We start from the raw sequence: 23,759 nt of genomic DNA, 5'->3' as shown, positions 1-23,759 counted from the left end.
TCTTGACAATTATTGAACTTTCTTAGGGGAAAAAAAGGTAAAGAAGTCAAAAATATGCGCTTCTATTTAGGTACATTTATGTGATTTATATCAGTGCAAATATTAAGGTATAATAAATATGTCCCTTGCTAAACTCAAACACTTTTATAAGCTTTAATTTAATAGTCTAATAACTTAATCACATAGTTAGACCAACATTTTTTATGACATGATTACCCTAAACCAAAATTATAATAATAACCTGAAAGTTTCCCTTGTCAGTAAAAATGTCGGAACAAACAAACCAAAATAGAAAAAAAAAATCCATTAGTGTTTTGTTTTTTTGTCATTCTTGTTGTTGTTTTTTCCAGGCTAAATCTCATTCTTCATTTTAGGCCTTCAAATATGCATTTTTTTGTGAGGATTAGCTCATTAAGTAAATTATCAAGGATATGTATGAAACTTTTGTACACCTCCTTTTTTCTTAATGCCATAATGTATTAAAGAACCAAGATAATCCACCCATCTTTGTAGAAACTTGGAAAAATCTAATCATAATTAGCACATGTAATTGACTTTTTTGCTAATATTAATCTTTGATAGCTTAGTGGGCAGCTCTCCAGATTTATAAATAAAGCTCTTAACCACTCTAGGGTTTTTGTTAACTAGCTCTTATCAGGGCAAATTTCCAACAGTTTTCAGAGGTTGTTAAACATAATAATTGACTCTATGCCTGAAACCAAATTTTAGTAACAAAATAATTATCTGAACACCTATTTCCATTACTACTACCTAGACTTCTAAAATTTAATTGTGGCATTATACACAATTCTTATCTTAAAAGTCATCTTATAAGTTTCAGTAAAGTAATATACATCCCTTTTCATGTATAAGCTGAATTTTCATAATTTACCAACTGTGTAGTGCTCATAAGAATTGTATAAAAATATAACCCCAGAAATACGAAGAAAAAGTTTTGGCAGAATTGATCCTTACAGAGTTGTATTGATCACACATCAAATACAGATGAACAAGCTGAAACACATCTAATAAAAAAATCTTCATGGTGTACATGAACAATATGTAGCATTTTTTTGTTGTTGCATGTCTACAAATACACAGATTCTGCAAAAAAGAAAAAATGCATTCGTCTTTATGCATGTCTCTATCTAAAGTTGATGATAGTCACTGCCCTTACCCCCTTGACAGTTGCTTCCACCTTTGCTTCGGCTACAACCACTGGGATGGTTATTAAGAAAAGACACCTGCAATATGATATAGGCTTATATATGAACATATATTTCAGCTGCATCATGCTAACTGATTGAGTGCACTACTTTTAGACATTGAACAGTGATCTAAGAGAAGATAAGTTCACACCATTACATTACATTACATACTCCCCACCTGTTTATTATATCCTGTCGGTCCTCATATTGAGATTCCGAATCTGAGTTTTTCCCTCGATTCCCAAAATGCACCTGCCGGTTCATCTTCCTACCACTACTGTATGGTAGTACATCTATTTCTTCACAATGACTGTCATCCTGTTCCAAAAGGCTTCTGCCATTAAAACCCCATCGAAAAAGGGGTAATCTTGCATATCCAGAGTTCTTCACAAACACAGCAAACCCCTCCACCACGAAATAAATACATTTTGGTAAATATTTACAAAAATACTCAAATAAAGTTATTAAAGAAGAAGATGCCACTGGATTTTTTAAGTGTTTCACTGAATGATGCTCCTGCTATACCCATATTTGGACTTCAGATTTCATTTGATCTTTAGCTGACCACACCAACAGTCTCCTCTCTCATCTTGTTTCATTATTAACATCTTATTGAGGGGCTCCTCTTTTTCCAAAAAGCACTGCTACCTTAAAAGTGTTGTTGTAGGCTTTGTGACTCCAGCAGTGCTAAAGGGTACTCATACACTGTCATTATGGTCTTGAGAGCCTCTCTTAGCTCTTCTTCTGGTTCCCACATCTCTCATTACTTCTTTCCCGATCAGCTCTAAACACATATTTATCTCTATCTTTTCTTAATAGAAAATATTCAATTTGTTTTTCGAAAAAATTTAATAGTTTTTAAATTTTGATTAGCTTAGATTTTATAAACACTATTTTTTTTAGTTACATTAAGAACCTTGTTGCAGTTGGCTGGGAAAGGAGAGGTCCAGTAGTTTGATATTGATCCAGCATCAGCCCAGAGCTACAGCATAATCCTATCATCACTTTTATTAGTCTAGTCTACAGCTGAGCTAGCTCTGCAATAAGAACTCAGTCTCCCCTCCAGCATAGGCTTCCTTTTATCTCATTTGCTCCATCTCGTTTGCTTGTTCTCTTTTCTGCTCAGCTGTCTTTCCCTTCTCTCCCATTCTGTTTATACTTTCTTTATATCTGGTTTTATGTAATAATCTATTTAAATCTAATAGCCTTAATTTTATCACTTTATTGCTTCTTTTAGTGTTCGTTATTATATAACTTCTCATCTTTTCATTTCCTTTTTTTATGTTATGCTTTATTAAGAGTGCTGCAGTATTCATTTAAATACCCCCCTTTTTCATATATAACCCTTTTATTTAGTCAAAGTGCTCTTTTTATTTTTTATTAATTTTGTTTATAGTTTCTCTGACTGTTAGCATCTATACTCGCTCATTCCTTGTAACTTTAGCTCCCCTCCTCTTCCTGTCGCCTATAAACAAATAGAGGCGGTCCAAGCAGCTGGAGGGAAAGGAACTGCAGGGCTTTCTGTGTAATTGGGGTCAAAAGCTTTGCCCAAGGACGCTGTGACAGTAAGGAGGCTATAATCAACATCCACCCTGCTGTCACTAAAAGATGCTCTGACTAATTCAGCCAGGAAATTTGTTGAACATGAATCAAAGTGGGGATGCTGTTAGCACATCTGAGTCAGTCCTGCTGTCTGGAAAGAATCACGATGTAACATGCTGAGAGACTGCTATCCAATAAATTACACTACTATGAATTGGTTTATTAATATGGGTTGTAGTATATTTCAGTAAGTGCACCTGTAGATTATTCTAATTTAATATCTACAGTATAGTTGGCTTCTGATACACATAATAGAAACCTGTTACATAAAAATAAAGAAAGAGTTGTGCCTCAAAGTTTACAGCCTTCCATTAAAGAAAATAAAAAATTTACAATAGTAATTCAGATAGCACAAACCAGAAAAAAGTGATGATAAATAAAAAAATTAACTAAAGGATAAGTCAGTAAAATAAGATATTGATTTTGAATTTTTATTTAAAATCAAAAATCCATTAAAAAAACACCTGTCCCAGATGAATGAAAGTATCTTGCTCATGAACGGTGAACCAACATACCAGTCAACGGGACATTTCCTGAACCTTACAGAAACATCTGGTTTCAGTGATTGCCTCAAAGTGTTGCTCAACAAAGTTTTAGTTGAAGAGCTTCATCGGGCTTGTTCACTTTTTTATTTATCATTATATACATATGTATGAATTTATCTATGTTCAAAATCAATTTCATGATTTCATTTTTTTTAATCATTTTTTATTCATTAGTACATTTGGGGGAATTGGCAGCTTAGTGGTTAGGGCATTACACTTCGAATCCAGAGGTCCTGAGTTTGAGCCCCAATTCCCACAGGCTGCCATTTTGGGTCCCTGAGCAAAGACCATTAATCCCGCACTGCTCCCCAGGCGCCACACAATGGCAGCCCACTGCTCCACAAGGCGATGGGTTAAATTAGACATAGGCAGATTAATTTTGTTCTTTTGTGTACATTTCGTTCAAAACAACTCACTTTTTAAAGTGTAGCCATGAAAACAGTAATAAATGTATAAAAAAGTTGTAATATAAACATAAACTGTATGTTTACAGTTCTAACATTAATTTTTAATTTTTTTAATGCAGAGTTGATTTCATTGCATGTGCTTGTGACAGTGTAATGACAATAAAACAAGCTGGAAATTTGTCAATTTTAATTTGTTTTACTGGCAGATGATGTTTTTTCTGTCTTTAATGAAAGTGTTTGTAAACTCTCAAGCACAACTATATATATGAGGAATACAATGCAATGCAAAACTATTCATGTCCTGTAAATGATTTTCATGTTAAAAAAGTATAAGTATAATTTAACTCCCAGTTAAATTTTATAGTTCAGTATTTTGTTCGTTGTACTGGAGATTGAGTTTTAATTTATACAAATGCAGGAATCTGAAACAGTCAGATCAGCTGCAAATACAGCAACAATACTTAGTCGACATGATACTAAGGCGATACTTCTGCAAAGCTTCTGTTGGCTAAAGTATTGGAAATCACTAATGTAAGAGTAAGTGCAAGATTTTATTTGCATTGGTGATAGCAGGACACAGAATGCATTTATTTTTTGTGGTTGTTAAATCCCAGCATGCCAACAGCTCTTTGAAAAGAAAGAACCTTTATCAGTAATTACCCATTAATGACCAGGTTTGACTTTTCTCGAAAAATCAATCTTAAAAGATATGAATTTTCATTTCAGTTACAGAACTATGCAGACAATAAAAGTTTTACGCTTTTAATATTTGACATTTACAGTATAAAATATAGCCTCAAGAAATTCTATTTAGAAATACAGTCATTTGTCCTTACAAGGTTTAAGCTTTTTGTCTGAGGCTGCGATAATTGTAAGAAATCTTGGAGAGGAGGAAAATGTCACCACCGTGGGTTCAGATTTGACAAATGTTTTTCATTTTACTTAGCTGGGTGTATTTAGTCTGAAATTATTTTTTTCTTGAGTGTAAGCCTTAATTGCTTAAGCGATGTCCACATTTCCAGTACAGCTTATGTGTCATTCTATCATTGTGCAGGTAATAAAGAAGGCACCTTGTTGTTGTCAATATAGCTTTACTCCCTGCAGGGAGAACGGTGTCTGACACCCGCAGGTGTTTGATATTTCTCTTCTTTTGTGTTAGCTCTGGCTGTTCATTGTCGAAAGAGAAGAAACATCAGTAAATGACGAAGTAATTTTTCCACTTTCGGCCATAACCCTTTTTTTCTTAAGACTTAAGTAGCTTCCGTATGTGCTTTGTTGTCTTTTTAATTTTTCAGTCTCTTTGCTGTCAGTTTGACTGTGTTTTAGACAAAAACAGATCTCTGTCCCTCTTCTTTCAGACCTACCGTAGTTCCAAAATCAGTTCTGTTTTTCTCTGTGTTGGTTGCTGGCAGCTCATCACGGATACCTTTTCTTGCACATTCATTACATTGTTTTTTTTCTTACCATAATCACTGGTTCTTGTCAGAAAAAGTCTGAAGACACAACTTCTGCTCATTTTCAAATCTGATTTGCCAAATGACGTATTGAAATCGATATAACAGTCCGTATGGGAATAGGTTTGCTAACTTTGATGTTGAGGTTTTGAAATTGTTATAATGGAGGGTTACTCCGACCAGACAGCCATGGTATTTAACGTGCAAACAAACCAAGAACGCCTTAGTATCAGTACTCTTTTGATGCTTTTTTGCTGTCAAACACACTGAAGATGGAGCAGTTTAAGTCAGTTTATTCATATACCAACATTTAACCTAAATGTCATTTCAAGAAATTTTTAAAGAAAAAAAATTCAATTATATAAACATGAATACAGTCACATAGGTTAGTGTTTTGGAACTAAAGGCATTGAAAGTTGCTATCCTTCAACTTTTAGATGCATTCCTGCTTCACCTCCTTTGATTTTAAAGGTTTAATCACTTTTTTTTTCTTTGAATCTTATTAAGATCTGCAGAGGCCCAATAATCTTCTAATTTGATTCATGTGTGTAAAGGATACGGTAGCTCTCAAGGATTTAAAATATAATATCCACTTATTAAATAAGAACTACATCCATTCCAGATCAGTCCAAGTTAAAATGCATTCAAATTTGGTTCATAACACCATTTGAGAAAAAAAGTTCTATAGTGCAAAGCCAAGACAAATGAATCAAATCAAGTAGTTTGGAGCAAATCCTTCTTCTAAAAGGTTGTAAACTTCATCCATGGGTAATTTGTTTGGTGGATGTTACATGAGACAATGGTGCAAAGCTGAGAAAAGCTCTTCATCGTGAAGCTGTGATCAAAACTCCTAATGTGGGTTGGATTAGAAATTAAAGAAAGATCCATTTATGTTAGATTTTGCCACTTTATACTTGAGACTTGTTTTTTATGTCTTGCACTGCAAATCAAGCCTGCTAAGGTCCAACCCACACCTGGTAGGTTTTGTGTGTACAAACAGCTTAGAGGAAAGATTATAGATGCAGCTGTTTGACTTCTTTTCTGAAAGAGCCAACATGTGCTATAGCTATTGGCCTCAGAAATACAATAGTGTTTTTTAGTGTTTAGTTTCGCTTCGAATTTGACTAAGCTCTTAGCTTTTTAAGCTCTCTTTAGATTATAACTCTTTTTTTTTTTCACATGTACCTACGTTACAGGCTTCAGATTATTGTTTGGGTCCCACATTGCTTTCACTTGTTTGTGTTGCCATAAAAAAAGTATAAACCAGGAGTTGGATAACAGGAAAAAAGGGTAAAATCATCAGTGAATGGTTGAGCAGAGGTGTAAGTAGGAAGACATAGTAAGCAGGGAATGTTTTCATGCTTGGATTAAATGAGACAGAAAGAGGAAAGGCATTAAACTTGCATATTAAAGGGAGAAATATTTTTTTAATACGAGAAAAAGGCTCAGAAGACTAATAAACATTTAAGCAAATCATTACATTGCAATGATTTATTAAAAAAAAGTCACACTAATACTACGTATCAGCTGAAGGAAGGAAATTGAAGGAACACTTTAAAATTGGATTTAAAAAAAAGAAAATGTGAAAATAATGACAAAAGTGGAAAGCTCAGAAAAGATTACAGGAATTGGAAAAGGGAAGAAAAACATTGACAAAGAAGACCGAGAAAAACTCTTCACGCTTTAAAAAATAACTTGAAAGAGCAAGAAAAGACAGAAGAACGGCTATTAAAAGGCACAACAGCAGGTGCAAAATCCTGAAAAATAGAACTAGGTTTAAGTGTGATATCTAAAAAGAAACTGATAGGTCATAGCCACGGGTGAGTCGGGTAAGAGGGAGTACAATCAACGAAGTGAAAAGAAAATAAAGTGAAGAGCAGCAGAAATCAGAGAGAAAGAAATAATCCAAGCCTGTGGAAAATCAGAAAAACGGAAAAATGCAATAAAGAGGAAAAAATGAAGGAGTGGCAGCAAACGCCGAGAATCACCAGCTGTGAAATGGAAACCAAAGCTATATATATATATATATATATATATATATATATATATATATATTCAAGCTAGAGACCGCTTCAACTCTTCTGGATTTTAAAGGTTTAGATATGTTTTTTTCGGAATTTTTTTGAGACCATATCTTCCTAATGATTCATTTGTGAAGGTAGCACACTGGATTTAATTAGATCTATTAAAAGGACCTGCATCCATTCCAGATCTCAAGTATCATCCAAATTTGTTCATCGTTTGAGAAGAAAATTCTAGTGCAAAGCCAAGACAAATCATCAAATCAGATTGAGCAATCCTTCTTTAAAGGGACTTTGATTTGTGCATGGATGACATGCATGTTGAAGAGCTGAAAAGGCCCATCGTGAAACTGTGTCCAACCTAATGTGGGTGATTAGAATTGCAAAATATTTTGTATTGCCGACAGCATTCAGAGTTTTTTAGTCTTGACTCAAATGGGCAAGCCGCTAAGATACCAACCCACACCATTATATGTGCCCTCCACAACACACTTAGGGGACAGATGAGATCAGCTGTTACTTCTTTCTGAAACGAGCCAACCAGAGTGCTATAGATTGCCTCAGAAAACAATAGGTTTCGTCATTCAAAGTATCGCTTCATACTAGCTTTTAGAGTCCAGATATGCCTGCTTTTTTTACACCACGTTACAGCTCAGTTTTTGGCCAATTGCTTACTTGTGATGTTGCTAAGTATGAACAGAGTTGACAGGAAAAATTCCATGAAGTCTGTTGCGCATGTTGTAGTAAACTGAAGCAGGAATGTTATCTTGGATTAATGAGACTGAAAGGAAAGGATTAACTTGCATAAAGGGCGAACATCTTTTTTTTACTACAAAAAGCCAGAAGAAATAACTCTGAACGCAATCCGCTATTTTAACGTCACTATACTACGTTCGTGGATGAAGTGCTGTAGCCAGAACACTTTACATTTTTAAAAAAGCTGCAGTTGACAATAGTGGAATATTACAGGTGAAAGGAAGAAAAATAAAGGAATTTCACGCTTAAAAATCTTGGATGCAAGGAGAGAATCCTATATATATATATATATATATATATATATATATATATATATATATATATATATATATATATATATATATATATATATATATATATATATAGTTCCGAAGACATACACAGAGAAAAAAAACAACAAGCCTAACTAAAGTAATGTGGCTATATGGCTATTGTTTTCAGAATAAACTGACAAAGACAAATTAAATAAAAATTAACACTTATTAAAACCAAACATCCAGGGATCATGACAATCATAGCCTGCTTTTGATTTAGTTTCAGCCGTAGGTATTGTAGAAAAATTTTGATTTTATTTATGTATGGGTTACTTCTTTACTTGCTTACTCTTGTGGCTTTCAATAAAGCTTGCAATAAGCAGGAGCTAGTACAGTATATGGCGTTTTCACAGTAAGAAAGACTGAAAAGCAATGAGTTTAGCTAACAAACATAATTTATTTTTGTATACACTCTGTGAGTACAAAATGACAATGAAGTCTGTCTAAGTATAAAGGCTGATCTATACTCAGAAACCAAGTCGTCTGCATGTGTGTAAATATAAATAATATAACCGCGTATTTCTGGGGGACAGTGATTCGCCTACATGTTATGAATGCTGGCGTACCGTAAAGAATACATTATGAACGGTTTAGTTTGTGCCTTCAACTTGTTGCCCATAGGAAGACTTTACTTGGATATAACCTAACCAAATATCTTCGAAACAGCTCCAAATGACACAAAACTTATATGGCTGAGTAGAACATGATGTAATAACGTAAAATCAAGGGCCCAGTGTAAAAAAAAACGGCATTCCCCTTTAAGTTCATGGGAAGGTGAATAAACCTACATGATGGGTCTTTAAATAGGATGATGACCTAAACAGGTTCTGAAGCCAAATGTAGGAATGTATCATTCGGCCACCGAAAAGCCACAATTTGTTAGTTGCAAACAGTAAATCCAACATGGGAAAAATAGGATCACAAGCAAACAGCACAGCCACCACACGGAAACGTTTCTGAGCACATGAAGAATAGGACTGAAGCAAGAGAGCACAGGTGGCGGATCAGAGATTGAAAGAATTGAACACGTTGCAGACAGGTTTTGATTGAGGGTATTCACATCAGTCTCACAGCGCACTCAGGTCAGTGGCACAAAATGCCATAGAAAGCCAAGGTAAAGGGCAGAACCAAAAGCTGTTAGCAATAAATAAATATTGATACTTTTGTATTTTATTTATTTAAATGACTTAATAAAAAAAAAAGGATTCTTTTTTTTTAAGGTTAGTACACATCATAGCCAAAAATGCTATGAATCTAATATTTGACAGTAATTCCTCAGTGTTCACTGGACACGGTTTCATATTTTTTTTGTTTTCAGTTGAAGCCAATATTTTTCATTTTGGTGCCTCCCTAGTCAAAAGTACACCGGACTTCTTCAGACAAACGTGTATAGCATGAGGCTATTTTATCTTTGTTATCAAAATTCTGTCAAGCTGTCAGTAAGGATGTGATGAAAATGAGAAGAAAATTGCAGACCATTATGTGAGGCTTGTCTGGAGATTCAGTATACAGGTGCTGGTCATAAAATTAGAATATCATGAAAAAGTAGATTGATTTCAGTAATTCCATTTAAAAAGTGAAACTTGTATATTATATTCATACATTACATACAAACTCATATATTTCAGATGTTTATTTTGTTTAATTTTGATGATTACAAATGACAACAAATGAAAATCTCAAATTCATCATATCAGAAAATTAGAATATTACTGAAGACCAATAAAAACAAAGGATTTATAGAAATGTTGGCCAACTGAAAAGTATGAACATGAAAAGTATGAGCATGTACAGCACTCAGTATTTAGTTGGGCCTCCTTTGGCCTGTATTACTGCAGCAATGCGGCGTGGCATGGAGTCGATCAGTCTGTGGCACTGCTCAGGTGTTATGATAGCCCAGGTTGCTCTAATAGTGGCTTTTAGCTCTTCTGAATTGTTGGGTCTGGTGTATTGCATCTTCTTCTTCACAATACCCCATAGATTTTCTATGGGGTTAAGGTCAGGAGAGTTTGCTGGCCAATTAAGAACAGGGATACCATGGTCCTTCAACCAGGTACTGGTAGCTTTGGCACTGTGTGCAGGTGCCAAGTCCTGTTGGAAAATGAAATCTGCATCTCCAAAAAGTTGGTCAGCTGCAGGAAGCATGAAGTGCTCTAAAACTTCCTGGTATGTGGCTGCGTTGACCCTGGACCTCAGAAAACACAATGGACCAACACCAGCAGATGACATGGCACCCCAAACCATCACTGACTGTGGAAACTTTACACTGGACTTCAAGCAACGTAGATGAAGTGCCTCTCTTCTTTTCCTCCAGACTCTGGGACCTTGATTTCCAAAGGAAATGCAAAATTTACTTTCATCAGAGAACATGACTTTGGACCACTCACCAGCAGTTCAGTCCTGTTTCTCTTTAGCCCAGGCAAGACGCTTCTGACGCTGTCTGTGGTTCAAGAGTGGCTTGACACAAGGAATGCGACAGCAGAAACCCATGTCTTTCATACGTCTGTGTGTGGTGGTTCTTGAAGCACTCACTCCAGCTGCAGTCCACTCTTTGTGAATCTCCCCCACATTTTTGAAGGGGTTTTGTTTCACAATCCTCTCCAGGGTGCGGTTATCTCTCTTGCTTGTACACTTTTTTCGACCACATCTTTTCCTTCCCTTCGCCTCTCTATTAATGTGCTTGGACACTGAGCTCTGTGAACAGCCAGCCTCTTTAGCGATGACCTTTTGTGTCTTGCCCTCCTTGTGCAAGGTGTCGATGGTCGTCTTTTGGACAACTGTCAAGTCAGCAGTCCTCCCCATGATTGTGTAGCCTATAGAACTAGACTGAAAGACCATTTAAAGGCTTTTGCAGGTGGTTTGAGTTAATTAGCTGATTAGAGTGTGGCACCAGGGGCCATCAATTTTGAACCTTTTCACAATATTCTAATTTTCTGATATGATGAATTTGAGATTTTCATTTGTTGTCATTTGTAATCATCAAAATTAAACAAAATAAACATCTGAAATATATGAGTTTGTATGTAATGTATGAATATAATATACAAGTTTCACTTTTTAAATGGAATTACTGAAATCAATCTACTTTTTCATGATATTCTAATTTTATGACCAGCACCTGTAAAACATGTCAGCACCATTTAAGAGGAAGCCATTCACAGTCAAGTGAGACTAAAAAGATGACACAAAGGCAGAAATTAAAACTGACGTCTGCACAGCATCATACATTTTGCTAGGATCATTCAATATTTTCTTAATTTTTCTAGATCAAACCTCTGCACTGAAAAACTGCAACAGTGGTTGCTTTCAGGTCTGACACGACCTTTATAAATATGGATTATTATCTCACTTCACATCGATACTGAACAGGAAGATATTAAATCTGTCCGTGCTGGTAAAGTTACATTTCTAAAGCCTGCATCATGTTCCCCAGAGGACAATGTGATACCATCTGTAACTATTTTTCCCCCCCTTTTTTTATTATGAAATGCAACGTCACAGCCCCATTGAGGTAGTTATTACTGTCCTTTCACTGACTTTAACAGCGCTTTTGATCAATGAGTGGAACGTGGCAATAATGGAGCTACAGCTACAGCTTCCATTTTTAACGGTTACACCCACACACTATAAATCCTGAGCGCTTGTGGCCCTGTGATTTGCAACATATAAAAACATCCAGCAAATGGAATAATAGATCATGGTTTTTGTTTTGTTTTGTTTTTTTGTTTTTTTACAGGTCCTTTTTTCCGTTTGCTTTATTTAGCTTGATGTCAACTCTTTTTGCATTATTTTGATGTGTTTGTGGGTGTCTGAGCTGGATGTCATTACTCTAGAGGCATAGTTAAATTATTCATTTCAATATGAAATTATTGCTTTAGCAAATAAAGAAATCGTAAGTATATTTGTTTCCCTTTGGACGAAAATATATTAGTCGTTTTAAAATATTCTTACAGATTTTATACAGGACACCTGATCATGCTCCTATTAACTGTAGAAATAAGTTATTCTTTGGTTATGATCTTCAATTATTCTTAATACAGACTTTAAGGGTTTTGGGGAAACATTATTACAAGATGAATATTGTATTAAGATGATCAAAATTACATGAAAAAGACTAAATATATCTTGCAATCAAGCCTAAGATATTATTATTTTGGGGCTATGATTAAAATATAAAATCCAACCAAAGGCAGAACTAAACCTGTGCTGATACAGTAGTCTGAAAAGTTATGCTGCATCCTACTTCTCATTTGTCTTAAGATTATGTCTCTAGAAAAAGTTAAACATCTGCTGTAGCCAGTTTTATCCTTATTTTGCTTGTATGCAGCTCTTTAGTAAACAATTTTTCAGTCAGCCTTTTTTTGTACTATGCAAAATTAACAAAAGACAAATTTTTAAAAGAAATCTTCATATAAAAAGTGTAGATCTCCCCTTTAAGGTTTTAGAATTAGGTTTATTTATTTAGAATAATGTGAAATATTAAACAACACTTTAAACCCGATAGTGTTTCTACTGAAGCAAAAATAGAATAGTTCTTGTCTCAGGGGTATGATTTAATTAAGCATATAAGTGTGATTGGCACATTGTCTAGAAGATGTGATCACATTTTTTACATTTTCACAATTTCACATTTGTAAAAAGGGCATTTTTTATTGAATATATTACAAAACAGTTCTGCATGACATGGCCCTTTCCTGCTTTGTTTTCTAATTCAGATGTCCCCACTTGATCTCAGCAGGTGTTTATCATCACAGTGTCTGTGACTGCAGCAACAAATGCAAGTTCTTTGTGTGTGTTCATTAGTGAGATTAAATTAATTTACCTGGCACTTTCATGCAAAGTGCTTACAATCAAGGAGAACTCTGGAATATGACAGGTTTTATTGCACTTCTAGTGCAAATAGCTTCCTTTTGGAGGAACCTTAAAAGCATTCGGCAATTAGAACTTTAGTCAAAATTATAATGTTTCTTAAATGTGATTTATTGCTTATTAGTTATGTAAAGAAAAGTCTTTGTGCAAAATTGTACAATTATTGATAAAAAAGTTTTTCAATGCACCTCTACATGCTTCTTTGTGCAAACAGGTAAACTATCTTAATAATTCCAGAGGAAATTAAAAGCTGCATACAGTAACATCCCATTCTAGAAAACAAAGCATAAACTCAGGATCAAATGCCTTTCATTGCAATAAAAAAAAAATAAATTCGGCACAGTGCTCTCCACATGTTGCCTGCTTGTTGAAATACAAATATGCTGCTCCTTACTTAATTGAATTAGAGATGGATTGGTATGACTGCATGAAGTAAACTGCTGCTGGCTTTTTGATGTCCCACTGATAGCAACATAACCTTTTTTTCCACATGAATTTAAATACATTTATAATTGATTATCTCTTGTTTTAGATGGGGTTCGCTGTCAATGTATCAATGGTAAAAATACCGTCCGTGTTTATCTGGTATAAAACTTAAAAAATGATTATCAACTTAATTTGTTTTTGATATTGTACAATACAGTTGAATGTGTACTCTGTATGTAACCAAACCCTGAAGTTACATTTTCACTGAAAGCAAATTTCACAGCTTGAGAGAAGGATTTTAATCCGTGTATGGTTCACTCTTTGTTTTTTTTTTCTTTTCAAAACAAAAACGAAAACACAAAACAGGCATGTGGTTTTTTTGTTTTTCCGTTTTTAAAACGAAATTAGAAAAACGGCATTTGCAAAAAAAAAGGGTATGTTTTTTTTTTTTTTTTTTTACTGCAATGGTTAAACCAAAGACAAACTTTTATTTTGTTGTTAATTCAACAGACCTTATGGCAGAACCAGAAATGAAGACCTAAACTCCCAACACATAACTTCTTTAGTTAACAGTAGGTGGCGGTAATGTTGCCTTCAATTTCTTGCCAACCATTATTACAATCCACAAGAAGAAGAACTTTTTCAGTTAGTAGTACCACAATGGAAACGTTTGTGTTATTTAGAGGGAATCGGCGCATTTCATTGAGAGCTAATGATCTGACCGTCAACAAGATCTCTTTAATATTCCATTTCAGCGTGTGTTTTTCCTCTCTCAAAAAGTTCTATAATCAAAGCAGAAAACAGTTCAGGTGCAGCCATTGCCTTTTGTTTAGAAATGGTTTGTTTTGATGCCGTCTTCATCTACTGTAAATGATTTTTCTTTGGTGACTTACTTCATTTCCTGTACCGCTACATATTAAAACAACAACTCAAACGCTGTTGATTTTCTATTAATTAGATTTTTAATTTTTCGATTTAGGTTTTAAAAACGGAAAAACCACATGCTTGTTTTGTTTTTTCGTAAGAAGGCAGACCTTGAATGCAACGACATAAAGCAAAGTGAGGCGAAGGTGGCAAAATTATGGGAAATGCCGGGATTTTAGAAAATTCTGCAAAAATTGATTGCAACTGCAAACTAAGCAAAGCCAAATGTGCAGGAGTTGAAAAATCTGAACGTTTGTTTACATTCATGTTGTAAATTCCAGTCAGTGACTAGATATGGCTGTGAGCTACAGTGAAAAAGGAAGCAAAGATCCGTTTTTTTTTTATCAAAATGATAATACAGAAAATAATTTTGAAAAAGTATGAAGAATGTTTTTAAGAGGTTTGTGGGTGGTTTTTATAATAGCTTTTTATTTACCAATAGAAGGATATTTTCATTGTCTTACATCCAGCACAGACACTGGCCAGCTGTTTGGGTGATTCCTCCCTGGGACAGCAGGGCCCCGACTGGGTCATTGATAGGCGGAAGTACCTCTGAAAGCAACCATCAGCAAAAGGTTACCTCTGGAGGAGGTCATAGTATTGTCCATACTGGCCCTGTGGAAGCCAAGCGACTTCCTAAGTGAGCATAATCAGGCTTAATTGGCGAAATTTTCGCTGGTTTTGCATAAGGTGTGATGAACATTTTAGAAATAGTGAACAGCTTGCAGCACCATGGAGGGCAATCTAGGGGGTATGAGCCTTTCTCAGTAATTCAAAGTAGATTCCTGTGGGCCTTGAACCAAATACTTGGAGCTTTTTCAGACTACAAGCACACAGCTCTAATTACTCAGCTAACACTCCCTGATGTGCAGATAAATGCAATATTTTGGGCTTTCTCTGAGATTATCTTCAATTTAATCTTTTTCACTCATATTTTATTTATGTTAAACTTATATACAAGTTATTTCAATTGAGTGATTCTCGAATATCATAACAAAAAAGGAATATTTGATTCATTTGAAACGCAGTTTAATAGTGTTGGATTTAGAATTTATGAAAATTTTATAAAGCTAAAATCACTATAATTCAGTGTTTTCCAACACGGTTAAATTATACTGCAATCTGAGTTTATTAAATATAATTTCAAATCTTACTTTTTAAAAGCACCGGTAAAAAACATTTTCAGATTGCAACAAATATTCTGTTTCTAATGTTTATGTGAGTACTCACTATTCAATTAGTTCTCAATGTTTTGATGCTTGATAATTTAGTAAATATTATATAATTAATATATTATCATTTTTGCAGGTGTTGAGTGCATTGTGGATATCCCTGAACCAAAGGAGCACTGGGATCCTGTTTTTGGAACATGTGTCTTCCTCTTCTCCTTCCTCATCCCTGTGGCCATCATCAGTATCTGCTACAGTCTGATGGTAAAACGCCTTCGAAATGTTCGCATACTATCTGGCTCCAAGGAAAAGGATCGCAATCTGCGGCGTATCACCAGAATGGTCCTGGTGGTGGTAGCAGCATTTGTTGTATGTTGGACCCCCATCCAGATCATGGTTCTGGCTCAGTCTCTGGGCTTCAATCTGAGCAGTCTGTATGCACTGGTTATGATGCATTTCTTTATTGCTCTGGGCTATGTCAACAGTAGCTTGAATCCAGTACTCTACGCCTTTCTGGATGAAAACTTCAAGCGCTGCTTCCGTGAGTTCTGCCAGCCGTCTCCATTCCGACTCGATACCCAGCAGTCAGGCAGAATGAGGAGCATTGCTAGGGAGGTGGCAGCAGCCTACAGCTACAAGGCTGGAGATGGTGGGGAGCCTGGGGTAGGGACGCCTAATCCAGCATGACTAGGCGTGGAGCTCCCTTTGATGGGGGTAGACCCAACAAATAGGGGAGACACCCATGGGACAGGGAATTCCAACACAGAGTTAACTCAGATAACAGCTCTCTAGCGGCACGAGCCCTCCCGCCCCCCAACTCGTAGACTGGCATGGGGCGGGGGGGAGGGAGATGATGAAGGTGGGTTTGAAAGGAAACGAATTTAGGAGAAATGTTAAAATCATGACATCTACAGACTGAGAGAAGCTAACTGCTTTTATAGGACGATTGATGGATTTTCTTGGTTTGAGTTGCCTGATATGGATGGAGTTTAGCTAATGCCCAAACTGAGCAAAGAACTGTAAGACATGTTGGTATATTTTATACACAACTTAAACACCAAATCTTGATGAACAAGTTTTGATCACAAAACGTGTAAAAGTGTCTCAAGATGTTGGTTTCAGCTCCAAAACCAGAATGATCGGCAGACACAAGCATTGCTAAAGGAATCCGCAACACAGCTGTCGCACCTCCGCATTCTACTTGGTGATTCACAGTTGGAGTAGGTGTTTGAAAAGCAGCATTGGTAGCAGCTTTGGACACAACATCTGTGAAACCATCTTACTACCTTGGTGAATGAGGACTGGAAATAAACACCTGTTGTAAAGATTGCAGATCTCTAGCAGCAAGGACCAAAAATGGAAGCCTGAACAGAAACAAAGAGATCTGAAAAAAAGGAAGGTCTGGTGAAAATGTTTAACAGAGTTTTGTCACTACTATGTTTTTCATGGAATAAAAAAAACAAACAAAAAAAAACTGTCTAACCCCCAATTTACACTGCGCCTGTTTCCGCTCTTGTATAAAGTCTGCGGTTAATGTTTGATCAATTAGAGCATTTATGTTGCCTTGCAAGGCAGCAATATGTGTACGGCCATTCACCAAAATGCAACCTGATTCTATTTATGCTGGATGCATGAGCCATTTCTCAGTCAGTTTATACTAATCAAACAACAGGTAACTGACAAGCACAACATTCCTGTTTCAAGTAATTCCCAAAAGAGACTTGATTTTCTTTAGGGCCTTGCTCTATAAGAAAAAAAATACATGTACATCTACGCTATCTAAGTTAATTATTTATGTTTAGTCATAAAATACACATTAAATGTTTGCTAGATGTACCATTAGGCAAAAAAAAGCTTAAATTTGCTCTATCTACTCATCCTTTGGTTAATATCACTCTTGAAATGGTCGGGACTCAAAAAGAAAATAAAAGTAGGGCAATTTTTCTGTTGTCTTTCAATTATTTTGGAGAGACTGTTTCATTTAACCCTGACTTCTACTGTGCAATTTACACATGCTTCTAAAGGCCCCTCTGGGCTTTGCAGTTAAGTAAACAAGACAGTGAGCAGAGTAAATTAGGATTGAAATGAGTGACAGCAAAACATAAATTGGAGTGCACAAAATCCCAAAGCTGTGTAAATCTGGGGTTAAATATCTTGATATGTTTGAATTTTTATTTGGTTTTCTGTGGTTGAAAACTATATTGACCTAAGCAGGGAACAAATGAGTCTTTTGAGTGGAAGTGGGTGACCAGGTTTCCATCCAAGACTTTGTATAACCTAACTTTAAAGGATTACATTGTTTTAAATATTGATTTGAAAAACTGGAGCATGCGCTAATTAGGAAATTCATAAAAATATAACAATTCTCAGATAAATCTCCAACTAAATAACCCAAACTGGCACAGAAAACATTTCAACCAAAAAAAGGAAGATAAAAGATGAGAAATTACCCTGGGGCTAAACTTTTTAGAATACGATTTGAGGATCGTTTACATAAAACAGTGCAAACATTTCCAATAATAAACACATGCTTTGTTCCAGGAAAATCTATCCGAACCTGGTCTCCCCTTGGTGAAAAATAATTAACAAAAAGCTGAGCCTAAAATGAATAACTGATTTGGGGTGTAATCAAGGATATAAATAGTTCTATATATTTTTTTCTGTCATCATTTAGGATGGCTTAAATTCTGTTTGATTGAATTATGCTGATTACAATGTATGCAGTGATATGAGAATGTTTTGTGGAAAGAAAAACTACATTTTGCTATTTCTATAATTTGCCAAATCTTGAAATTACTTTGGATTTAAATCCATAACACAGTGGTGGGAAATGTAATCACTTTGGACTGTAGTTAAAAAAAGAAATCTTCTGAAACGTTGGTGTTTAAAGCAAACTGTGCCAAAATATTTAAGAACATAAATTAGAAACACATCCTGCATATATATACATCAGAAATGAAAATAGACCACTCAAATGTCAATGTTTAACCAGGTTCACTGTACAGCTAACATGATACTGAGGCATTTGTGATACATGAATCTCATACATGATATTAAATCATACTTTTTTTTATTAATCCTTTTTGATGATCAAAGTTGCTTTTTTTTTTTTAAGTAAAACTGCTCAGGTTTGGGGTCAAGTTCTTTGAAGTGTTAATTGAGAATCCCAATGCTGGTGTAGCATTGACTCTAAGCATCATGGTTGCATGAAAGGGGTCACAGGGTTTTGACCCCATATCAAGGGACAAAGGGGCTTTCTCTCTTTCTCTATCTATTTATTGCTTTCTATTTTTGTGTAATACAGTGGAAATCAGCGCTGAAACATTTATTACAGAACATATTCCCTCCATTATTGGAAGCTGCAGAATATTGTGACTGCATTAAACAATATGAATTTTTTTTCAATTTATCTGTTTTGGCAACAGGGACACCATATGTCCGAGTCAACAGGCAAGAGACAGGTAACAGCCTGGACAGATCACTGGTTACCGGGCAGCACAGAGACAACCAATCTTGAACATCATGTCTCACATAGGGATAATTTGGAACTACAACATGTTCTTATATTGATGTTTATGAACTTTGAGAATAAGATGCATTTTGCACAGAAAAGTCTTGCCTACACAGAGAGAAGACGCAGCTTCTACAGAGACAAGGAAGTGCTGAGATCTGACTCAACAACTCACTTGCTTGGAGATGTTTCTCTCAAAAGCAAACAAAGTTTAATTTTTCTAACTTTATTAATTAAGTTTCAAAAGATAAAATCTTAATTTCAGGGGAACAGTCTTTAGGTGGTTCCTGGATTGGTATTTGTAGTTTTACTTACTCTTTTTGATATTTCTTACCAGCTTCTAAACAAGTGTTTGTGAAATCTTTGCTTAGTGAGTCAGTGTGTGAGAATTTACACAAATAAATTGATAAAGACTGTTTCCTCCTTTTCATCATTTCTTTGTTGTTAGTTGCATCCACCAATAACTGAAGCAGTCAAAGGTAGCTGCAGATTGTCCAAGCTGTAGAGTGAAACTTATGTTTTAGGGCTGGTATCCCTTATAAAAGGTTTGTCACTTCAAGTAATTTCCTTATGTGTGATTCTCTAAGATTCTCTTCTTGTGTTTCCTTTACCAACTAGTTTTTGATAGAATAAGGATCAAGAAGTTGAGATAGTTTGCTGTTGCACAATTACATCCTGGTTTGTGAGTAATTGGGTATTTTCTTAAAAAAAAATGTTTCTGCCCTTTGCAGCAGATAATTGTCTTTTATTGAATTCAATGAACATACATTGCCTTAAGTATAAAGTGAAGTCTGTAATCGAAGCTTGCTCTTTGGCTGGATAAAATCTGTTTAAGTATTTATTGGTGCTTTGCAGCTACTTTATAGCGGTCCTGACCTGTATTCATAAACCCTCATAAGAAAGTAATAGACTTGTCTAAAAAAATAGACTCTAGCTTTCCCTATTTTAATCTGTTCACAATTTTAATCTGCTAAAAAAGGAATGCCATTCACACGAATATAAACCAATGTTGTAGTTTGCATAAAATTAAACCTTATAGTGAACAATAAATAAAGTCATTACTTTGAAAAATCATACTATTTTATTTTGATTTAATAATATTAGGGGTGTTTTGTGACACTTGGCATTTATAATGATAAAATAGCTAATAAACTGTAGTTTATATAATTTACTTAACATTGTTTAAAGGGTATTGTTCAGATTTTGAGGACATTTTTCCTTTATAATATTTAGGACTGATGAAAATTCTTTAGACCTCTTTTAACAGGGGTTCTTATTCGAGGAGATCAGCTGGCAATATTTGCCCACAGTAGGTAATCTATACGTAAGGTGTAAGTGAAAAGTATGATGACTAAGGGGTGCAGCATCATAAATAAGCAGTACGTTGTACAGCACAAAGTACTGTAAAGGTGAAAATGAGGCTTGCAAGCACATAAAATGAGACTAGCACATAAACAGGCAAAACATATAGAGGCGAGAGATGGTGTAAAAACAGCTGGAGGTTAAGAGAAGCTACAAACTAGCTCTGCATTAACCAAGTGCTCCAAACCACTCGGGGGAGGTGGTCATCAACTCATGGGGGACCAGGCAATATAAATTGTTTGTGTGTTAATTAAATTTTCATGTTTGCTATTCTAGTTTTTGTGGTTGCCGTAGGCCTACTTTTTGTATTTGCTGTGCATCAATGCATACACAGTGTTTGTAGCCCTTGGCCACCATAGAAAAGTACAATTCAAAGATGAACATTTTAAACTTTAAACATTTAGAAATCAAAGGCCTTCTCGTAAAATAATAAAATATTAAAGAAGAGTAAAATTATATATATATATATATATATATATATATATATATATATATATATATATATATATATATATATATATATATATATATATATATATATATATATATATATATATATATATATATATATTTAAGTCTGACTGCTTTGAGATTTTTATGAATACCGGTCAATTTTAACAACATCTTAGATTTTGCATAGGAAAACTTGGCGGCGTAGAGAGTTCACTGATCCTTCTTCATTAAGATGTGTTCCATTGCTGCTGTGAGGCTCTTTGTGCTTAACTGCAACTGTTAAAACTGAAGAAGCAAGTGTTTTTTTAATTGTTTGGTGTAATATTTTGTAGCAGAACAGTCTGAGTTGGAAGAAATCATAGTTCCCTGGGGAAGTCTGCTGATTTTTTTCTGCCTGTTGACTGTGTATAGACATTGGAATAAAACATAATTAATGTAAAAGTACCTTGTCCTCACTATACATATAACATTAATTATATTTGGGTTGTTGTTTTCAAGGTAAAATTGTCATTTCTTACATTTGTATTGATTCTATATTGTCAACTCCCATTAGAAAGCAGGGAGCTCGCTTTCATGTGTTTACATCCTACAGACCACATGAATGTCAAAAGAAATCTTGTTTAATATCTAATTAAAAAGTGTTGGTGTTATTATACTGAGTACCAAAAAAGAGTATTTCCTAAGTGTTTCTGTTACTTGTGATTTCTTATATGCAGGAAAGTGTTCAGTATCTATCAGTGTGTTACTTGTGGATTACAGTTTGCTCACTGCCTGAGTCATGCATTAATTGGAGAGTTTCTTGCTAAAGCTTTCAGACCCCTTGTACTTTTCCATTTTCTGTCACTTTGAAGTGATGAATGTCAGTGTATTTGGTGATTAATCTAATTAATGAGTTTCTAAATTAGAAACACATGAATGAATTTTAAATGTTTCTTGATATGAATATCTAAAATTGTTGCATGCATTTATTCATTTCTACCCTGAGCAACCTTTAACAGCAAGTTAAAGTTAGTTTTTTAAGGTATGCCCTTCCAAGCTTTGCACATCTACGATTAAGACTTTTCCATTTCTTCTTTGCAGAATAGCCCAAGCTGAGGTTCAATTCAAAGCATTTCAGTGTTGCTACATGTTCACAAATGTAGCAAACTAAACCCCTGCCCTAGTTTCAAGTCTTTTGCAGGATACAGTAAATTTTTAAACTCCACCAATTTCCCATCAAACCGAACCAGCTTCCCTGTCACTGCTGAAGATCAGACAGGATGTTCCTGCCACCACCATAGTTAGGGCTTTGATATAATGTGTTTACTGTGTTGTTAAGGATTAGTATTTTAAACACCAAGGTTTTAAGTATAGCCATAAAATATTTTGGTCTCATTTAGGCAGAGCACCTTTTTGTGTTCTTGTACTCTGTCTGTCATCTACAGGATTCCTGGCAAAGTTAACATGCTATTTCCTCTAGTTTTTTCTTTAACAATGGCTGTCTTCTTTCCACCTTAAAGGCCAAATTAATGCATCATACAGTTAGAATGAGATTGATTTACACAGAGATGGACTCTATTTATGACTTAGTTTTCCTTTAAAGGCAATAGGTTGCAGTTTTGAGTAAAGGGCAGAAAACATAAATGCCAAATATAAAGATATATAGGAATGAAAAATGAAAAAAAAAACTTGTATCAGGCAATACATTGTGCTAGTCTACCATATAAAAATCCAATGAAATGTTGCTTTTTTAATTGTTGTTTTAATTTGCAATGTAACAAATCAGGAGAAGGTTTAAGTTTTTACAAGGCAGTTTAAATATGTGAATAGGGTACAATTAGAGGAGAATGGTGAGTAATGATGACAATAAAAAAATCAATTTGATCCTTCTTTATTGTAGTGATGCAACTGATTATGATTACACTTTTTCTCTTCCAAAAACCTAATTTCTCATGTGACTTTTTTTAACACATGAAGTAATAATTCTCTTATTTTGTTTTAGTGTTTGGTGCCTCGTTATTCTGACCCTGTATGCTGAACATCTATGCTAAAAATCTCCACATATGTTTGCAGTAAAACAAAAAAGATGAATCATTCCTCCTTCCGTTAATCATCTAATATACGCTTGACTTTTCAGCCTATGGTGCTGTATTAGTTACATTTTTTGTGCAAAAGTACTATCTTGAGCCACAAGTGTTGTTATATTGAATTTTAATGGTGGATTAAACATAAGGAATTATAGCGTAGGGTCTGTTTAACTTAGCCATATGAAAATCAAATAACAGAAAAGAGTTTACTAATTTATTTATTCACTTGTTGCTGGTGATCAGTGATTTTTACTCTAAGAAATCATGATATGACAACACTCAGCACAACTTCATATAAAAACAGGATCACTTCCCTGTGACTTAAATTAAAATAAGGTGGATTTCATGTGTTGTAGGCTCCATGTTAATGAAAATGCAGCAAAAAAAATGTTTTTTTGCTGCATCCGTTTCTGCAAAATAAATGAGCCGTAGTTCATATTTGGATAGAGGTTGTTTTTCTATGTATTCCATGACTCAGGCACTGCAGCTACATAAACATACTTATTACTGTTTTCTGCATAAAGCAGAATGAAAAACTGTGTTCGCTGGCTTGTTATACATGCATCAAGAGTTTTTGCTGAAGCTTGAATTTGAAATGTATATTTTTCTTTGCTTATGAAATTAATAAATATGTTATCAAGGACCATGTGTTTCTTTTTTGAAAAAATGAAA

The 23,759-nt window shown here is 34.8% G+C and overlaps 1 protein-coding gene across 2 annotated transcripts in view; it reads left to right on the top strand.

The window, feature by feature from the left end:
* The window catches only part of oprl1 (opiate receptor-like 1), a 114,829-nt gene extending 96,064 nt beyond the window's left edge, over positions 1 to 18,765 (top strand). For both annotated transcript variants that reach the window (XM_038309401.1, XM_038309400.1), the window contains exon 7: positions 15,835 to 18,765. In XM_038309401.1, the coding sequence (XP_038165329.1) occupies positions 15,835 to 16,382 (548 nt within the window). In that variant the 3' untranslated portion in view covers positions 16,383 to 18,765. The remainder of the gene's footprint in view (positions 1 to 15,834) is intronic.
* The last annotated feature ends 4,994 nt before the right edge of the window (positions 18,766 to 23,759 follow it).

The sequence above is a fragment of the Cyprinodon tularosa genome, unplaced genomic scaffold (genome assembly GCF_016077235.1).
Source record: "Cyprinodon tularosa strain WSP-4 unplaced genomic scaffold, ASM1607723v1 ctg66, whole genome shotgun sequence".
NCBI lineage: Eukaryota > Metazoa > Chordata > Actinopteri > Cyprinodontiformes > Cyprinodontidae > Cyprinodon > Cyprinodon tularosa.
This window is presented reverse-complemented; position numbering and strand designations above follow the sequence as displayed.